The 14,627-nt window shown below is 37.6% G+C and overlaps 1 protein-coding gene across 16 annotated transcripts in view; it reads right to left on the bottom strand.

Moving 5' to 3' along the window:
- Positions 1-14,627, bottom strand: part of HDAC9 (histone deacetylase 9) — a 508,743-nt gene that overhangs the window by 230,535 nt on the left and 263,581 nt on the right. For 12 of the 16 annotated variants that reach the window (XR_011139634.1, XM_068935036.1, XM_068935042.1 and 9 more), the window contains 4 exons: positions 7,446-7,687; positions 6,333-6,480; positions 3,801-3,927; positions 1,754-1,875 (listed from right to left, as the gene is read on the bottom strand). Coding sequence is in view for 15 of the 16 variants with exons in the window: in XM_068935036.1 (XP_068791137.1) it covers positions 1,754-1,875; positions 3,801-3,927; positions 6,333-6,480; positions 7,446-7,687 (639 nt within the window). In the remaining variant the exon portion in view is untranslated. The remainder of the gene's footprint in view (positions 1-1,753; positions 1,876-3,800; positions 3,928-6,332; positions 6,481-7,445; positions 7,688-14,627) is intronic. The other 4 variants (XM_068935038.1, XM_009680793.2, XM_009680794.2 and 1 more) reach the window with 3 other exon arrangements.

Here is a 14,627-nt window from a genome sequence, read left to right as displayed (position 1 = left end):
CAACATGCTGTACACTTCATTTCTATTTGCTTATTAGAATCACTATATAAAAACATTAATTAATGCTCATGTCATAAAAACAGTTATGCTGATGACTATGTTACTATTTGTCTATTTATTCTGCAGATATCTTTTCAGAGAGTCATCATGTCCTTTGTTCAGTTTTGTAACTGATGCATTGCATGCCCAAATATTTGGAATAACATATAGAAAACATCTGGATTTAATTATATTATAGTCCTCTTATGCAGACAATGGGAATTGAATTAAGGAATATTTTGAAACCCCCACAGAGATATAAAAGTATTAGCAGCTGCACGAGAACTTTACTGTTACAATGTTTGAAAATGTTTTGTTTTACAGATCAACAGTCTGACACATCATAAATATCAATCATAATATTTAAGATATGTAAACATGGGAGAAAAATTAAAACTTGCATTTCAGAAAACTGTAGATGAACTCATAGCATTTAAGAGACAAAGAGTGCATCCTTTTGTTTAAAAAAATCAAAACATATAGCCTACTGGCACAGAAAATATATCTTGCGCCACAGTATTAAGCAGAAAAACGCAGAAAGGCTTATTGCGACAGAATAGCCTGAACAGTACTTTATAGAATCTTGCTATAATACCACCATATTGTACAGAAATCACATGGAATAATTCAGAAAGAATAAATTAGTAATTTGCTTTTCATTTTTTCATTCTTTTGGAAATATTTGGGGATATAATATGAGCTTAGAGAGTCTATCCTGAAGTATTAGATGCATTCTTATATTAGACTGGATTCTCTTTCTGAATGTATACTGATTCCAAATGCCACTTCTTCTCAAGTCAGCACCAGTTTTGCTGTTAGTTTTCAGTCTCCCAGTGGCTGAATCACATTCAAAGGCAGTTAGCACAGTAGGGGGCCAGCCCCTCTCTCTGAGTGTAACTGTATCACTCAACAGCAGGCTCATGCAATAAGGCATCTAATGTTTTCTTTTCTTTTTCTTTTTCCTCTCTTAGCATCTCCCTGCATTCTCGGATACCGGTCACTGCAACAAGGGCCCGAGGCAACAGCCACATGGACTCCACCACCATCCTTCTAGCGTTCTTTATGGTGCAGAGAAAGTCAAGTCTACAGTTCACCTGCTGTCAAGATATAAGGCTCACTAGCTAAATCCTTTAAAACATTCTGAAAAGTTCAAATGAGTTTTTCCTTTTAAAATATTAAACATTCCTATGTGAAGAATTTAAAAAGCACATACAAATGTGGGCATGTTTGCGCACATGCACACACAAACTTTGGCAACAGACATCACAAAATATAATATTAATCCAATTCCTCCTCTTTCCATGAATTCTCCTCAAAACATCCTCAAAAATTTTGTCTACAGGCAGCATACAGTCTGCAGATAGATACTGTATCTACCATGGAAAAGAAAGAGAGCTATTAAACCCAGAAGTAATAAAGTAATATTCAGAAAAAGAAAATAATATCATAAAAACTCCCTGAAATGATGGTCTATTTAGAAACAAAATTTATCAGAATTGAAGCTTCACTTGCTGTTAGCATTGGGAAATACTGGCTTTTCACATCATATGGACAATCTAACCTGGAAATGATACAAGCAGGATCTTTGAACTTTCCCCATGAATCATCCTGAATGGGCTTGGTGGAATATGAAATATGCCTTACTGACGGACTGCCTGGTTAAAAGGTGGGAGAATGGCTAGGTAAGGAGTTTGAATAAACTACTTTAACTCACCCGTTTTACGAAGTGGAAAATCATCCTTGGCATCCTGTGCTCCTGGTAAAGTGTATTTGTATGGTGGCGAGGCCCCACTCAGGGGTGGAGAGCTTTGATCCAGTGAGGTATGGTGGGCAGCCCTGCAGCAGACACAGAGAGGTCACAAATTAGCAGTCACTGAGGTGACCAGCAGTAACCATCTACACATGTTGTACACATGTCTCAGCTGTGTTTACGTTCCTGTTTCTCTAAGTGTGCACAAACCACAGGCTCATGTAACCAATTTCAGTTTTACAGTAAGTTATGGAACTCCTCGGGATTCCCAAGAATGTACTTTTTGCACTCATTATAAAAGTCACATAGGATAAGAGTCATGTCGACCTACAGACAGGATCTGTCACCAGATTGGGGAATTGACCATTTTAGATGGTTGCATTTTAATGTGAACCAGCTGAAGCACAGCAAAAGCTATTTCATTCCTGTTTATTATGTACAAATAGAGGTACATTGATACAGTCTTTTCTGTAAGAACATGGGGGGATTTTCAGTGAGGGAGTGCTTGTAAAAACTAATCCAAAATATTGAGTTATTATTATCTCTTGAAAAAAATACAGACTATTTAGTCAGGAGTGGACAAGAAAGCTAAGACCTTGCCCTTAGGTTCTGTGGCTGTACCACTCTACAGCACATAACATTTATGTCAGCAGAGAAGTTCCAAATTGAAAAGTTCTTTCTGACAACTGTTAAATGAACGAAATAATGCGGGCAGACCTTTCTGTAAATTGCAAAAAAATTGCATCATTTGGCCCAGATACAGTTTTTTTGGTTTAGCTGATTTTTCATTTGGAGGGGGAGAGAGGAGAAAGGAGGGAAACTTTCAAACTTTGCATTTATTTAAACATCATTTTATTTGGCCTCTTGCGGAGTCTCTCTCTGTCTCTTTCCAATGTAGTGCGGTTAAGCAAATAATAATATGCCTCTGTCAAAGAGAGGCACTAATAGAGATGAAGTACTACTTTCCCTTGTGCAGTAGAAGACATCCCCCCACAGAGCTCCTAGTTCTTACTCATCTGAAGAATCAGAGCTAACCTCAGAGTATTAGGCCAAAAATCTCACATGCCCCAGAGAATCTTGCACACTGTTTCGAAGAAATTATTAAGTAATATACCTCTACCAGAAACAATGTAAGCATATATTAAATCATGTTACCACAATGCTCTGATTAGCTTAGACTGAAAAATCCAAGGGCAGGCCTTCAATAATTTTTTTTCAAGAATTAAGAGCAAAAACTAGATCAAAATCTACTTGTATTTTTGTTTGTCCTATTACGGGTCAATTTGGGGGTCACATTGAAATCTTTCAGAAATGCAGCCAGAGCTCATTTTGTACGATCGCCTTATAAAAATGTGTCTGTTACAATATGGAAGTCAAAAAGGAATTAATTAATGGCTGTAAACTCTTAGAACATTAATATAGCCATTACAGGACTCAATAAAATAATTTGTTTCAGTGTTTTAAGTAGATTCTTATCAAGGCCAAGGCATTATCAGAATACAGCCTTGAATACTGAAATCCATTAGAGTAAGAAAAGGTAAATGACCTATTAGCCTTCTGAGAATCCTTGCAAGTTACTTATACCACACAAATAATTGCATTAGAAAGCAGAATATCTTCAAGAAGAAATCAGTTTTCCAATTGACTCAAAATCAAAATGAATCAACCACAAAGTCAAGCTAAGTACAGAAATTGAACAGACCTGGCAAAATGACAAGTGTACTTGGAAATCTTGTGATGGCAAAATCATTAGATGAAGCACCTAAAATGAAAAATTTATACAAATTCCTGACACCACCTTGTTCTGTATAGCTTTCAGCTCATCACCTGCCACTGAGTACTCTTCAGTTCAATCAGAAGTACTGCACTTCTGGCTTTTTTCTAACTTTTGGTTGAACTTCTACCTTGCTCTGGAAACAGGCTCCCAATAACCCTGCTGGAGAAGCATTCTGATGCGTAGTTTTAGCAGATACCTCAATAAGGCAAGGAAACAGCTTAACACTGAACATACGTGTACCAGAGCTTGGGGTGGCGGCTCATGGAATGATTCTTTCCATTTGCTGGAGAGTCTTTTGTTGCTGACTTACTCAACAGGAACTCTTGAAGTTTCTGCTTCACTTCTGTACTGGCCACTGCCCCTAAGACACACAGAATTCAACATTTCTTATCTGCACTGAAAAAAATATTAAAAAAAAAAAAACAAAAAAAAACACACAAAAAAGTCCATGTCTTGCTGCTGAAAGTGTTGCAAACTATAAAAACCGTTGGTAGAAATCAGTCAAAATTAGATAATATCTGAATTAAACATCTTTCTGTAAGAGAATTAAGTTGGCTATAACCCAGCAATACAGTGAAATCACAAGGAATATTTCATCAGTAGATGAGGCCATTCATCCAGGGCCAGATGTAGCTAAAGAATTTAAATTATTTCCTAATAATTCCCACATACAAAAACAATGATAGAACTAAAAAGATAGTGACAAAAGGTCACTTTGAGTTAGCAGCAAAGAATGTTTTTCTTTTATTAAAGTAATGGCAATAGCACAGCATATCTGTCCTCAGAACATTGTCTTGATTACAGGTAGAATGTGGCAGAAAGACTCAGCGGTGAGCCTTTTTATTCAAGTCACTTAACAGCCTGTACCTGCAATGTCTGGAAGATAAAAAACAGTCTGAAACATGAGCTGTAGTTGATAACTCCACTCTTAAGACACTGGAACATAACTACAGGAGGACACAGCACATTTTGACCTCTCCTGAGGGCTAGCTCAGCAAAGTGGGATGAGCAGAGCATGCCAATGTTAGGTTAAAGTACTGATCCCTGCTTCTAGAACTAGGCATGCTTCTTTACTGATAATATTTTATGTAAAAAAAAGTATAAAAAAGAAAAACGTCTTCATTCAGTTTTCCTCATATAGTTATGAAGAAGAGAAGAAAAAAACTTTACTTTGGACCTAAGCATGACGGATACTGTAAGTATGGGGTGTTACAAACTTACCCCACCCTGATGCAGCAAGGCTAGCTGGCCAGCGCGTCTCCTATGACCTGGCTCCCATAAAAACCTCTCCTCCCCCCAGCTTCAAACCCTAACTCCCCTCCCAGAATCAACCTTCCCTCCCCTACTCCTTATCAGCAAATCATCATCAGCACATGCTGGGGCTGCACCTGGAGTTCATCGGTGCTGCTTGGACGGCTGGTACACACCGAACGGCCACCCGGCAAGAAGGGAACCCCTGAGTTCACACTGCTGCTTTTCCTTCGGTGGGAGAACTCATAAAACCCAACTGCTTATTCAGAGGCAGATTTTCACAGCACTTTTAGGTTCGTTTTGTTTTTGGAGCTTCTTCTACCCTCCCACTTCTGGGTCAATAGGCTGGTGGTTCAAAAAGTTATTAAGGTGGCAGAGAGTAAGGAACCCGGCTAGGCCAGGCTGAAAAGGACAAAGAACAAAACCTCACATTGCAAACGCTGTTCTGGAAAGCATTCTTCAGACAGAGGAATATATGAACCCTCATCTACCTTCCCCCCAAACAAACAACCCCCTCCTCCCCACCCCCAAAACCTAGACAGTCGAAGTTCTTTGAAATCTCTCTTTGAAAGTCATATGTTGCCTTCATGGATTCATTATTCACCAAAGTAATGGAAGCCCCATGGACTCCTTAATTTCTAGAGCCTACAACCTATAGTATACCTACAACTCTCCAGCTGATACATTTTTCCTCTCAAGAAGAATAGGCATACGTATATGACCCCTATGAGCATAACATACAGCTCTTTTCTGGTTTGGTCTTTGTTAGTTAATACTTTGTGCTCACTTATCAAGGCAAGTAACAATATCTGCTTGTGGCAGCTTCATTTTGAATACCCTCACAATGTATTTCTACAACCTGATTTTTAAACTGACCTCTCCAAAGGGAATTATTTGTATCTGTCTCCCTCTAGTGAGCATCACATTCCAACAACATCCTTTATTGCCGTCATTTGCCTTAGAGCTATGTAAGAGCTAGAAATAACTATTGGTCAGGTGTCACGAAATGGTATCAGGAACAAACATAAGGCAGTCTGAAAAATTGCTGTTTTTGTAACTAACACAAAAACAACCAGATGTCTCAGTTAAAGACATTCTTAAATATTTTATTATATTTTCATTCTTGAAACAACATGCAATTTACTTCATCAGTAATATAGATTGCTGTTTTGTAGGGCCTTCTATATTGGGAAGTAAATTCCTCAGAGAGAAGAAGATTTCAAGTGAAACCTTAGGCTTTCAAATTCCCTACCTTTCTATAAAAAGAGCTACAGGTCTGCCAAAATGTGCTTTCCTACAGTTCTCCAAGTCTGTACACAAAATAATAACACGTATTTGTGAGTGCAACAGGTGGCTCTGCCTTTCGGCAAGCACAGCTTTGACTTCTCTAGCTGCATATTTCACTCAGTTAATAGACTTGCTTCAGACTCCAGTTCTTTGTCCATTTCAGCTGGGAGAAGGTAGAGGGGAATATATTATCTTTCTTAGTAGGATTCATGGTGCAGCGGCTCTTACTTTCTCGGCCTCTTTCTTTGCCTCTGAGGGGCGGAAGCTGTTCCCTGCGATGCCTCTCCAGTTCCTGCTCCTGCCTCTGCTGCTCCAGTTTCTGCTCTTTTTCGAGGAGTTCTTGCTGTTGTTTAATGGCTAGGAGTTCCTGTTGTAACTTGCACAGAACAAAAAGACATGAGAAAGTGCAGCTTGCACTGTTTTCTTGGTCAGTGCTGGCCAAAATAAACCACTTCAGTAACTGAATATCAGCACTTTTATTTGGGCTTACACTTCTTTTTACCTCTTAACCCACTTTCCCACTCTTCCAAGTGGGATAGTGCATTATCACTTCTCACTAAAGTCAGCTCTAACATCAGATAGCAGCTTGCTGCTGTGGTTTCACTTCTTTCTCTTTTGGCAAAATGCATTGAAACTGCACAACATTCTCAGTTTTTGCCAGTATCACCAAATTCTGGCTGCTGCGCTCAACTGCATTTGTCAGCTTCATTGAGCGGGAAGCTTAACACAGTAACATAACAGCAAGTAGACCTTTCAGAGGGGAAAAATAGAAAGAGAGCCAAGATCATAAATTCCCAGTCAAAATCCATTACAGCAATCCTATCATTGTGCATGTAATCCCATAAAACATTTTCTTTGTACATTATGGGAGACAGTTCAGGGAAGAGTGAAAACACATTGTTTTCAGGGCCTACCTTCACTTTACAGATATAAATATTATGCACTTGTTTATTGATTTGATTTTGGGGCACAAACTCAAACAGCAGCCAAAAAAGTAGTCTTTCTATATACTCAAAATTGCACATACAGAAAAAAAAAAGCCACACTGAAGGCTGACTCAAAATTTGGCTAAAAAATAGGTAGTTTGATCTTCTGTAGCTATATTGGCTTCATGGCACTGAGGACTCTAATACTACTACCTTGGTTTGCTGCAAGTAACTTGCAGGTAGGTGCTACTAATTTTACTTGAAAAGACTCCTATCACCCAAATACAGAATAGTAATCATTCAAACTCCACCTCTCAGTCACAGCAAATCTTTCATAAACACTCCCTTTTCATGTCCATCTATAAGCATATTCAATTTACAGAAAAGCTGAAGGATAAATGAAAAATGTTGCTACCTTTATGTGCTCCTGGAGCTGGGCTTGGTGCTGGCGGGTCAGGTTTTCATGCTGTTTCTGAAACTCTGCAATCAGCAGTTGTTTCTGAATTTGCTGCTGCTGCTGGATCAGGAGTAGTTCCTGCTGTAGCTGCTTTTCACGCATAATTGGGTCCACCATGGGAACCATCATCCTGAGATCAGTTCGCAAGTCTAACGGTGAGATAGGCTCTAATGCCACGGGAACCTCCGACTTTACATCCACTGTATGAGAAAAACAGCAAAATACATACATATATATGTGTATATACATGTGTATACACACACACACACACACACATATATATATGTATATATAAAAATCTATAACAGGAGAAGCAGAACCAAGATAACTCCAACTGAGGAAGAACATATTTTCATTTAAAAGTTCCTTCAATATACAGAGCTAACAAAACACTAATGCAATCTATACTATATGCAAACTTTACACATTTCCACTAGCAACCTGAGATTTTATGAACTATCTTATCATTTTCTTTCCGTTCTCTAGAAAAATGTATTTTTGGATTAATATTCTCCTTAGTAGCTTAATGAGAACTCCAGTTCTAAAACCATCTCACAGCCTAACTGAGCAACATTTATTGAGAACTTCTCAGGCACTATTAATTCATGACAGTGAACACGTAGGGTACTTCCTCAGTGCAAGATGAAAGCCTTAGAGTTCTCATTGGATTGCAAGAGATTTTACCTTAAAGAGAGAAAGCTAGCACGTAGATTATCTGAGAACGGCATTGCACATGAACCTGATGTCGCACAGCTATCACATGCTAAGGAAATAAATACACCTAGGTTTGTAGGAAACACACAAAGCAATAACACAGAGAAAATTACAGGAAAATAATTGGGCAAACAAAAGTTATAAGTTTTAATACAGCTTTGTAGAAAGCGATCACCATACTTGGTGTGGATCAGACGTAACACACTCTTATAGGACTCCTAAAGAAATGAAAACATCTTGCTAAAAAAGGATTGTTTTGATTTGCTACAGTATATATTGCTGACCCAGCTTTAAAGTAGTTAATGAAGAATCCTGTGGTTTTCCATCTCTTGATTTAAGTCAAAGGGACTAAAAAGTAGAGCAAGAGAGAGACATTTGATGATTTTCAATAGAATACATGTAAAGCTCAGGTTTTCATATTAACTGAAGAGACAGAGGATAACTTTATCTGTTAAAAAAAAAAACAGAACACAAACAAGTAACATTTGTAAAAAGGGGGAAAAATTAACAGCATAGTCTCTGACAAAGCTGAGCCGCTCTGATTCCATCCACTAGAGGACAGTGGAACACAAACACATTCACTACTACTCAGCTATTTTAATAGAAAATACGATTATTATTAATTGGAGAGAAATATCGTGTTCTGAAATGACCAGGGAACAAGACTCTATCCATATTTTCTCCTTCTTCTCTGTTTTAGCTCTTTATTTTTCAAGAAATAATACAAAATGAAACAGAAAAAAATATGGCTAACAGGAGCAGTAAAGCTGCAGAAGTTAAAACTGCAGCAACTAGAGCTGAATTCTAATTGTATGATAAAATCTATTAGCATAAAATAGATGATACATTTTATAAAAAGAAGATATTAGGCCCCAAACCTCTCCAGCTAGCCATATTCTTTTATTTTGTTGGCCTTTTTTTTTTACTCCTAGTAACTGTGATTGTAAACCTCAAAGCATAATTTGCCTTCTTAACCCACTATCCCAACAGAATGATTGTGCCTAACTGCTTACTTTTGTTCTGAGACTAATTACTAAATTACAAAAAATCACCTTTAACTTACAAAAACTACACTTGATTATAAATAATTGCCCCTGACCAAGAGAAAGGGACAGGCAAAACCCTAGCCTTTCATCCAATTTATTCAGCAGCAATCCACATTCCATTTGTCTAGACTAAATATAGCTGCGTTTATACAAGAAATCAATAGTGCTTGCAGAGAGCAGAGCAAAGACATGAATATTTCATCAAACTCGGAGAGAAACAGCAATCAGCAAACTGACACGTCTGTGGAGGCTGACTGCCCCTCCAGATCAGTCCCGGTACTTGGACAATGGCTCGTTGCCTGCAAGTCACAATCTTATCACAGGCGCTCTTCTATTTTTAACATTTATTGCATTGTAGGTGACAAAGGCTTATCATGTTTAAAGTGGAGAGATGGATTTTCTTACATCTTCTGTGACAGCATAATAAGCCTTACTAGGAGCAATAATAGTAACTAGAGCTCTGCAAACCCTGCAGGGTTTGGTTCGCAATAGTATTTGCAAACTGAACCCTGCAGCTTGGTTTGCAGATACCGACTCTGAATCAACACCTACAGGTCTGCGTGAAGATTCAGTCTGATTACGCTTCCCACCTCTGATAAGCATCCTACTTCTTAATTTCCAGAGCACTTCTCTGCACCTAGGAGTAGAGGTCTTCAGATTCTTCTAACACTGGCAATTTCCTTCACCAACTGGTAAAATGGTGTAAAACTGAAATGAGGCTTAGTCTGATGAGATTCAAATTTTCAAGAATTCACACTCTCTAATAAATCTAATGCTGGAACATCAGTTTCATCAAGTTCAACTTCATTCATTAATGTGAGGGAAAAATAAACATTTATGTATTTTTAGAGACTTGAATACATAGAAATCAGTACGTAATAGTTCATGTCGATAATTAACATTAAAAAGCCAATGTTTACTGACAAATAGAGACAAGCAGTTATTTACTGTCATAAAATACTGTCACTTAGGCTATCTCTAATACTACTCATAACTATTTACACAGCAAATATTAGCTTTTGGGGGTAACTACAGTCTTAAAATTATAATAATTAATAGTTGACTTGATAATAGGCAATCTCATCAACCAAACCAAACTAAATGATTCTAAATAAGTAACTGTAAAACCATCAGCCAAACTGAATATTGTGCTACACAGTCCTCATGCCACAGGCCATTTACATTCTTCTTACTTTTTTTCAGCTGACAAGAAAGGGACAAAGAAGCCCAGTGGAGTTACATCAGTGTAAAGAATGTGTAATGGAGCAGAGAATCAGGATCAGCGTCCTTAAGAGCTTTGACTCTTAGCTGAAGTATCTTCCTCCTCCTATGACCAACATTATTTTAATTCTGGAAAGATCAAAGGTGATGCAGGATGTTTATTCTCACTAGTTTTTTTATGCTTTTCACCTGCTCCATACTAGAATATATGTATTTTTTCCAGGTAGAAATGGAATGTCTTAATTTGCAGTGCATTCAACTTTTAAATACCATAAGAAGCACTGGGATGCAGGCTTTTGCCATCAGGATTCATCAGGCTATTAGCCAAAGGAGGAAATTGTTGCCTAACAAAAGAAAATATTAATCAGAGTTTCATAAAGGCTAATTTCACTTTAAGGAGGCTTTATTCACAGGATCTCCCGTATCACCAATGGAGAGAGGTTCTGTAAGGCACAATTCAAGATTAGGACCCTACCCTGGGTTGTCTCCCCTGTGGTCTGGAAGAGCTTCTTCCCAGCTTCTCTGGGGACGACAGAGGAAGCCTAGGGTTTCCTCTTTGAAGTTGATTAAACTCTCTGAGTTCAAGTTAGCCACGCCAGTAGGCAGCAGAACATTAACTCAAAATGTTACTGAGAGCTCAGTGGTTCCAGGAAATGCATCAAAATTTTAGTAGAAAAATATTCACGTTTCAGCTAACAACATGCTAAAGGTATGCGTATTTCTTTTTCCTAAAAAAATGTATTGTTTTTATCTGGAAAGATAACAACAAGAATAGATCTCAAAGGAACTTCCATATCAATAATATTCCACAGGCAAAACTTCCTGCAGTGGCTTTGCTATTCAATAGAAAGAAAGAAAGACACTTTCAAAATGGCATGATTATTGAATACATTTGGAGGCTTGGAGCATATTTATAAGGAGGTAAAAAAGCTTGTTTTAACTCTGGGGCTTTGTTTTTTTGACATTCCTTAAAATTCCCATTTCCCATTCCTTAAAATGGGAATCACTGAAAAACACCTCTTTCATTAGGAGATGGCATTTCCAGCTGTTTCCAGTGACAAGTTTCAACATCTGCACACTGGTATATTATAATATACAAGCCTTCTGAATCACAACTGCCAAAAGAAAATATCAGAAAATAAAATGACTCACTTTCTTATCATCATCTCTCAAGAGGGGCAATCTTCTTTTTCACTGGCAATTACCTTTCTTGGCAGACATTTATGTCATCTTTAAAAACAGGAACTTACACAAGGGGTGGTGTAATCAGTTGAACAGTTGTCATCTTTATTTGAGATGTAATGAAGAATTCTAGTAGATCTGCTTACTAGAACATGATTAGTACATTTATGATTTTTACATTAGAGGAACTGTGTTAATTTGTTGAGACTGTAGGAATTCAAATTAACCCCTTCAAAGTGGAATTTCTTGTGTAGCCAATTATGTTGCTGGAATAGCAGAGTAAGATTGACCGGATGGAGGAAAACGGAATAGGGCAGGTTAGGCTCTTTCTTCTGCTTGCCCATCCAAGGCAGCATTTTACTTCAGAAGTGGTTAAGGTTTATGAAGTGAGCAAGGAGAACTACAAAACTTGGACCGTTAAATTAAATGTGACAAGAGGCAAGAGAAAGAAGATAAGCTCCTCCAACTGGCAATTTCACTATTAAGCAATAAAAGCATATTTCTGAAAATAGACAAAAATGACTAAAATCTAAAAGACTCAATCTGTCAAGAAATGGCCACATTTTATCCCAATTATCAATTCAATGAAGCATTACACAGAAAAAGATAGAACTCTGTTCTACAAAACAAAGCCCACCTAAAGTTATTACTGAATTGTAGAGCACTTTCCACAGGTTTCATATGCTTTTTAAAAAATGAAAACAAATCAGAACAGAGTTTTGCATATTTTTTGTAAAGGATACAGTCTGCATTTAACCTCTTCATTTAAAGAAACTGCAAAACCTTCCTTTTTCAGGATTGACCATTAGCAAATCATGACATATTCAGAGCACTAAGGAAAGTGTAGAAAAGTGTTCTAAATGGTGGGAAGCATGGAAGACCAAAAAAAAAAAAATGTAGACAATACTTTTAATTTACTTTCTGCTTTAAACTTAGAATCTCTAGATTTGTCTGCCACCGAATCCAGGACTTGAAAAGATCCACTGAAATCAGAAAAGCCATAATGGTGTCTGGAGACTTACTGAGGAGCAAAGGATTGAAAAAATGAAATACTGTAAGAGGCTGAAAGTTGCAGGAGTAAGGAACAGAAGGTAGCAAGAAAACTTTGGCAAGAAGGGAAGAGAGAAGGTAACTGGCAGGAGACGGGGTAGAGAAGGATTTGCCAGGCATTAAGACGCTAGGAACTAACCAGACATGAAGCACAAGGAAAGGAATTAACAATTTCTGAGCCAACTGAGGCAGAACTTTCTGTGTTGAGAAGCAGCGTTCCTGAAACATGGCTCACTCCGTAATCTAAGAGCAGTCCTGGCATACCGATAAGGTGGCATTGCTTGACCTCACAGCCAATGTAAATAAAGAGCTAGAGGAGCAATGTGTCAGTTGTGAGGATGCTGGGAAATTAAGTGAGCAACGTGCTTTTGAATAGTCACGGATAAAGGGAACAGAGTCAGGCAAGAAAACTACTACCAGGTTTCAGTGTACAAACTTATAGAAAAAAATTCTAATTTGGAGCCCATTCTTCAGAGGAGAGGTGGTTGATGGCTATCTAACTTTGGTGGAAGTTGCAGCCGTGGGAGACCTACACAGCAGAATGCAGGAGTTAGTTAGAAGTCGAAATTTTAAGAATTACTAGTGACATCAGGAGTACAAATCAATTAATGAACTATGAAAGGTTAGGTTACTGTGGGATGCTATTATCATTCCAGTTCTGGTGGCTAAAATCTTCTACCTTGATTCTCAGCTGGCATAATCTGTCATTCCTCTGTTGATGTCAGTATGGGCAGAGCTGCTTTATGCCACCTGAGAAGCCTGATACAAAACCTCTCTCACTAGCATAGGGGTGAAAGAAGTAGGATGGCCTCGAGAGCATAGCATTTAATATCCTCAATGGGACAAAAGCCTCCAGATTTAGGATCACACTTGCATTTTGTAGTAAACTTTTTACAATATTTAAAATCAACAGAAATTATTCTCTACTTTCACAATCATGGTAAAAGGATGCACCTAAACTAAATCTGCCACTTAGGTTTCACTGAATATTTATAAACATTTTTGTTTAATTACATTTTCTCATAGTCTGGATGTTGTTTGTCACTAGAAAAGGGAAAAAGAAAGAGGACAGCCTATGCAAATAGAGGAGTCTTTTCAAGGGCAACACAATGACTTTCAGTGGCTGCTAAGTACCCTACTGCAATCTGTACTTTGAAAAACTTTGTCACTGGGAAAGGAAAAGTGCAAGAAATTAAAACACGTTTCAGATCTGAAAAAATACTTTCCAGTTATTTTCTTAGATTATCCTTAAACCTTCAGTAATTATTTAAACAGTACTATCACAGAATTCGAAGTATAAATGAACTGTCAAACCTGATGAGGCAGTCAATTGACTTTATGGTATTAAGAAGAAGTGTAATAAATTAGACTAGAAATTTATTCCTCTTTGTTCTATAAAAGGGATTTTATCATGATTATACTTTTTCCCTATTTCTTGTAAGTGTTTGCATACATGTCATAATAAGAAGTAAAATAAATGCAAACAGTGATCCGGGCTTTGATTTACCACTCTCTTATTTCCCCAGGGCCTGAAAAGGAAGCTCAAACTACCACAAACTTCTAAAATATCAGTGAGAGGCCTTGAAATACCAACACTGAAGTTACAGCTAGCTGACTTTTTTAAAAAAAATCAAAGGCTTTACTATATTGCTTTACTAAAATCAGATTCCTTCTCTGCAAAAACGCTTTTGAGTTAAACAGTCATAGCAAACACAGACATAAATGCCATCTAATTTGTCATATGCAATAAGTTTTTAAATGTTACATTGCTTGCTGCTTCTTCACTAGTGAATAGATGAGCAACAGTTCCATTTATTAACCTGCCTGAGTTCATGCAAATATCAGGCCAACCACTGCTGTCAGAGGAATAAAGGCAAATGTGCCCAGTAAATCACATCAGAATGTGAAACACTTCCAAACTCCAACC

The sequence above is a fragment of the Struthio camelus genome, chromosome 2 (assembly GCF_040807025.1).
Source record: "Struthio camelus isolate bStrCam1 chromosome 2, bStrCam1.hap1, whole genome shotgun sequence".
In the NCBI taxonomy this organism is placed as follows: domain Eukaryota; kingdom Metazoa; phylum Chordata; class Aves; order Struthioniformes; family Struthionidae; genus Struthio; species Struthio camelus.
The sequence above is the reverse complement of the archived record's forward strand: the minus strand, read 5'-3'. Positions and strand labels throughout refer to the sequence as shown.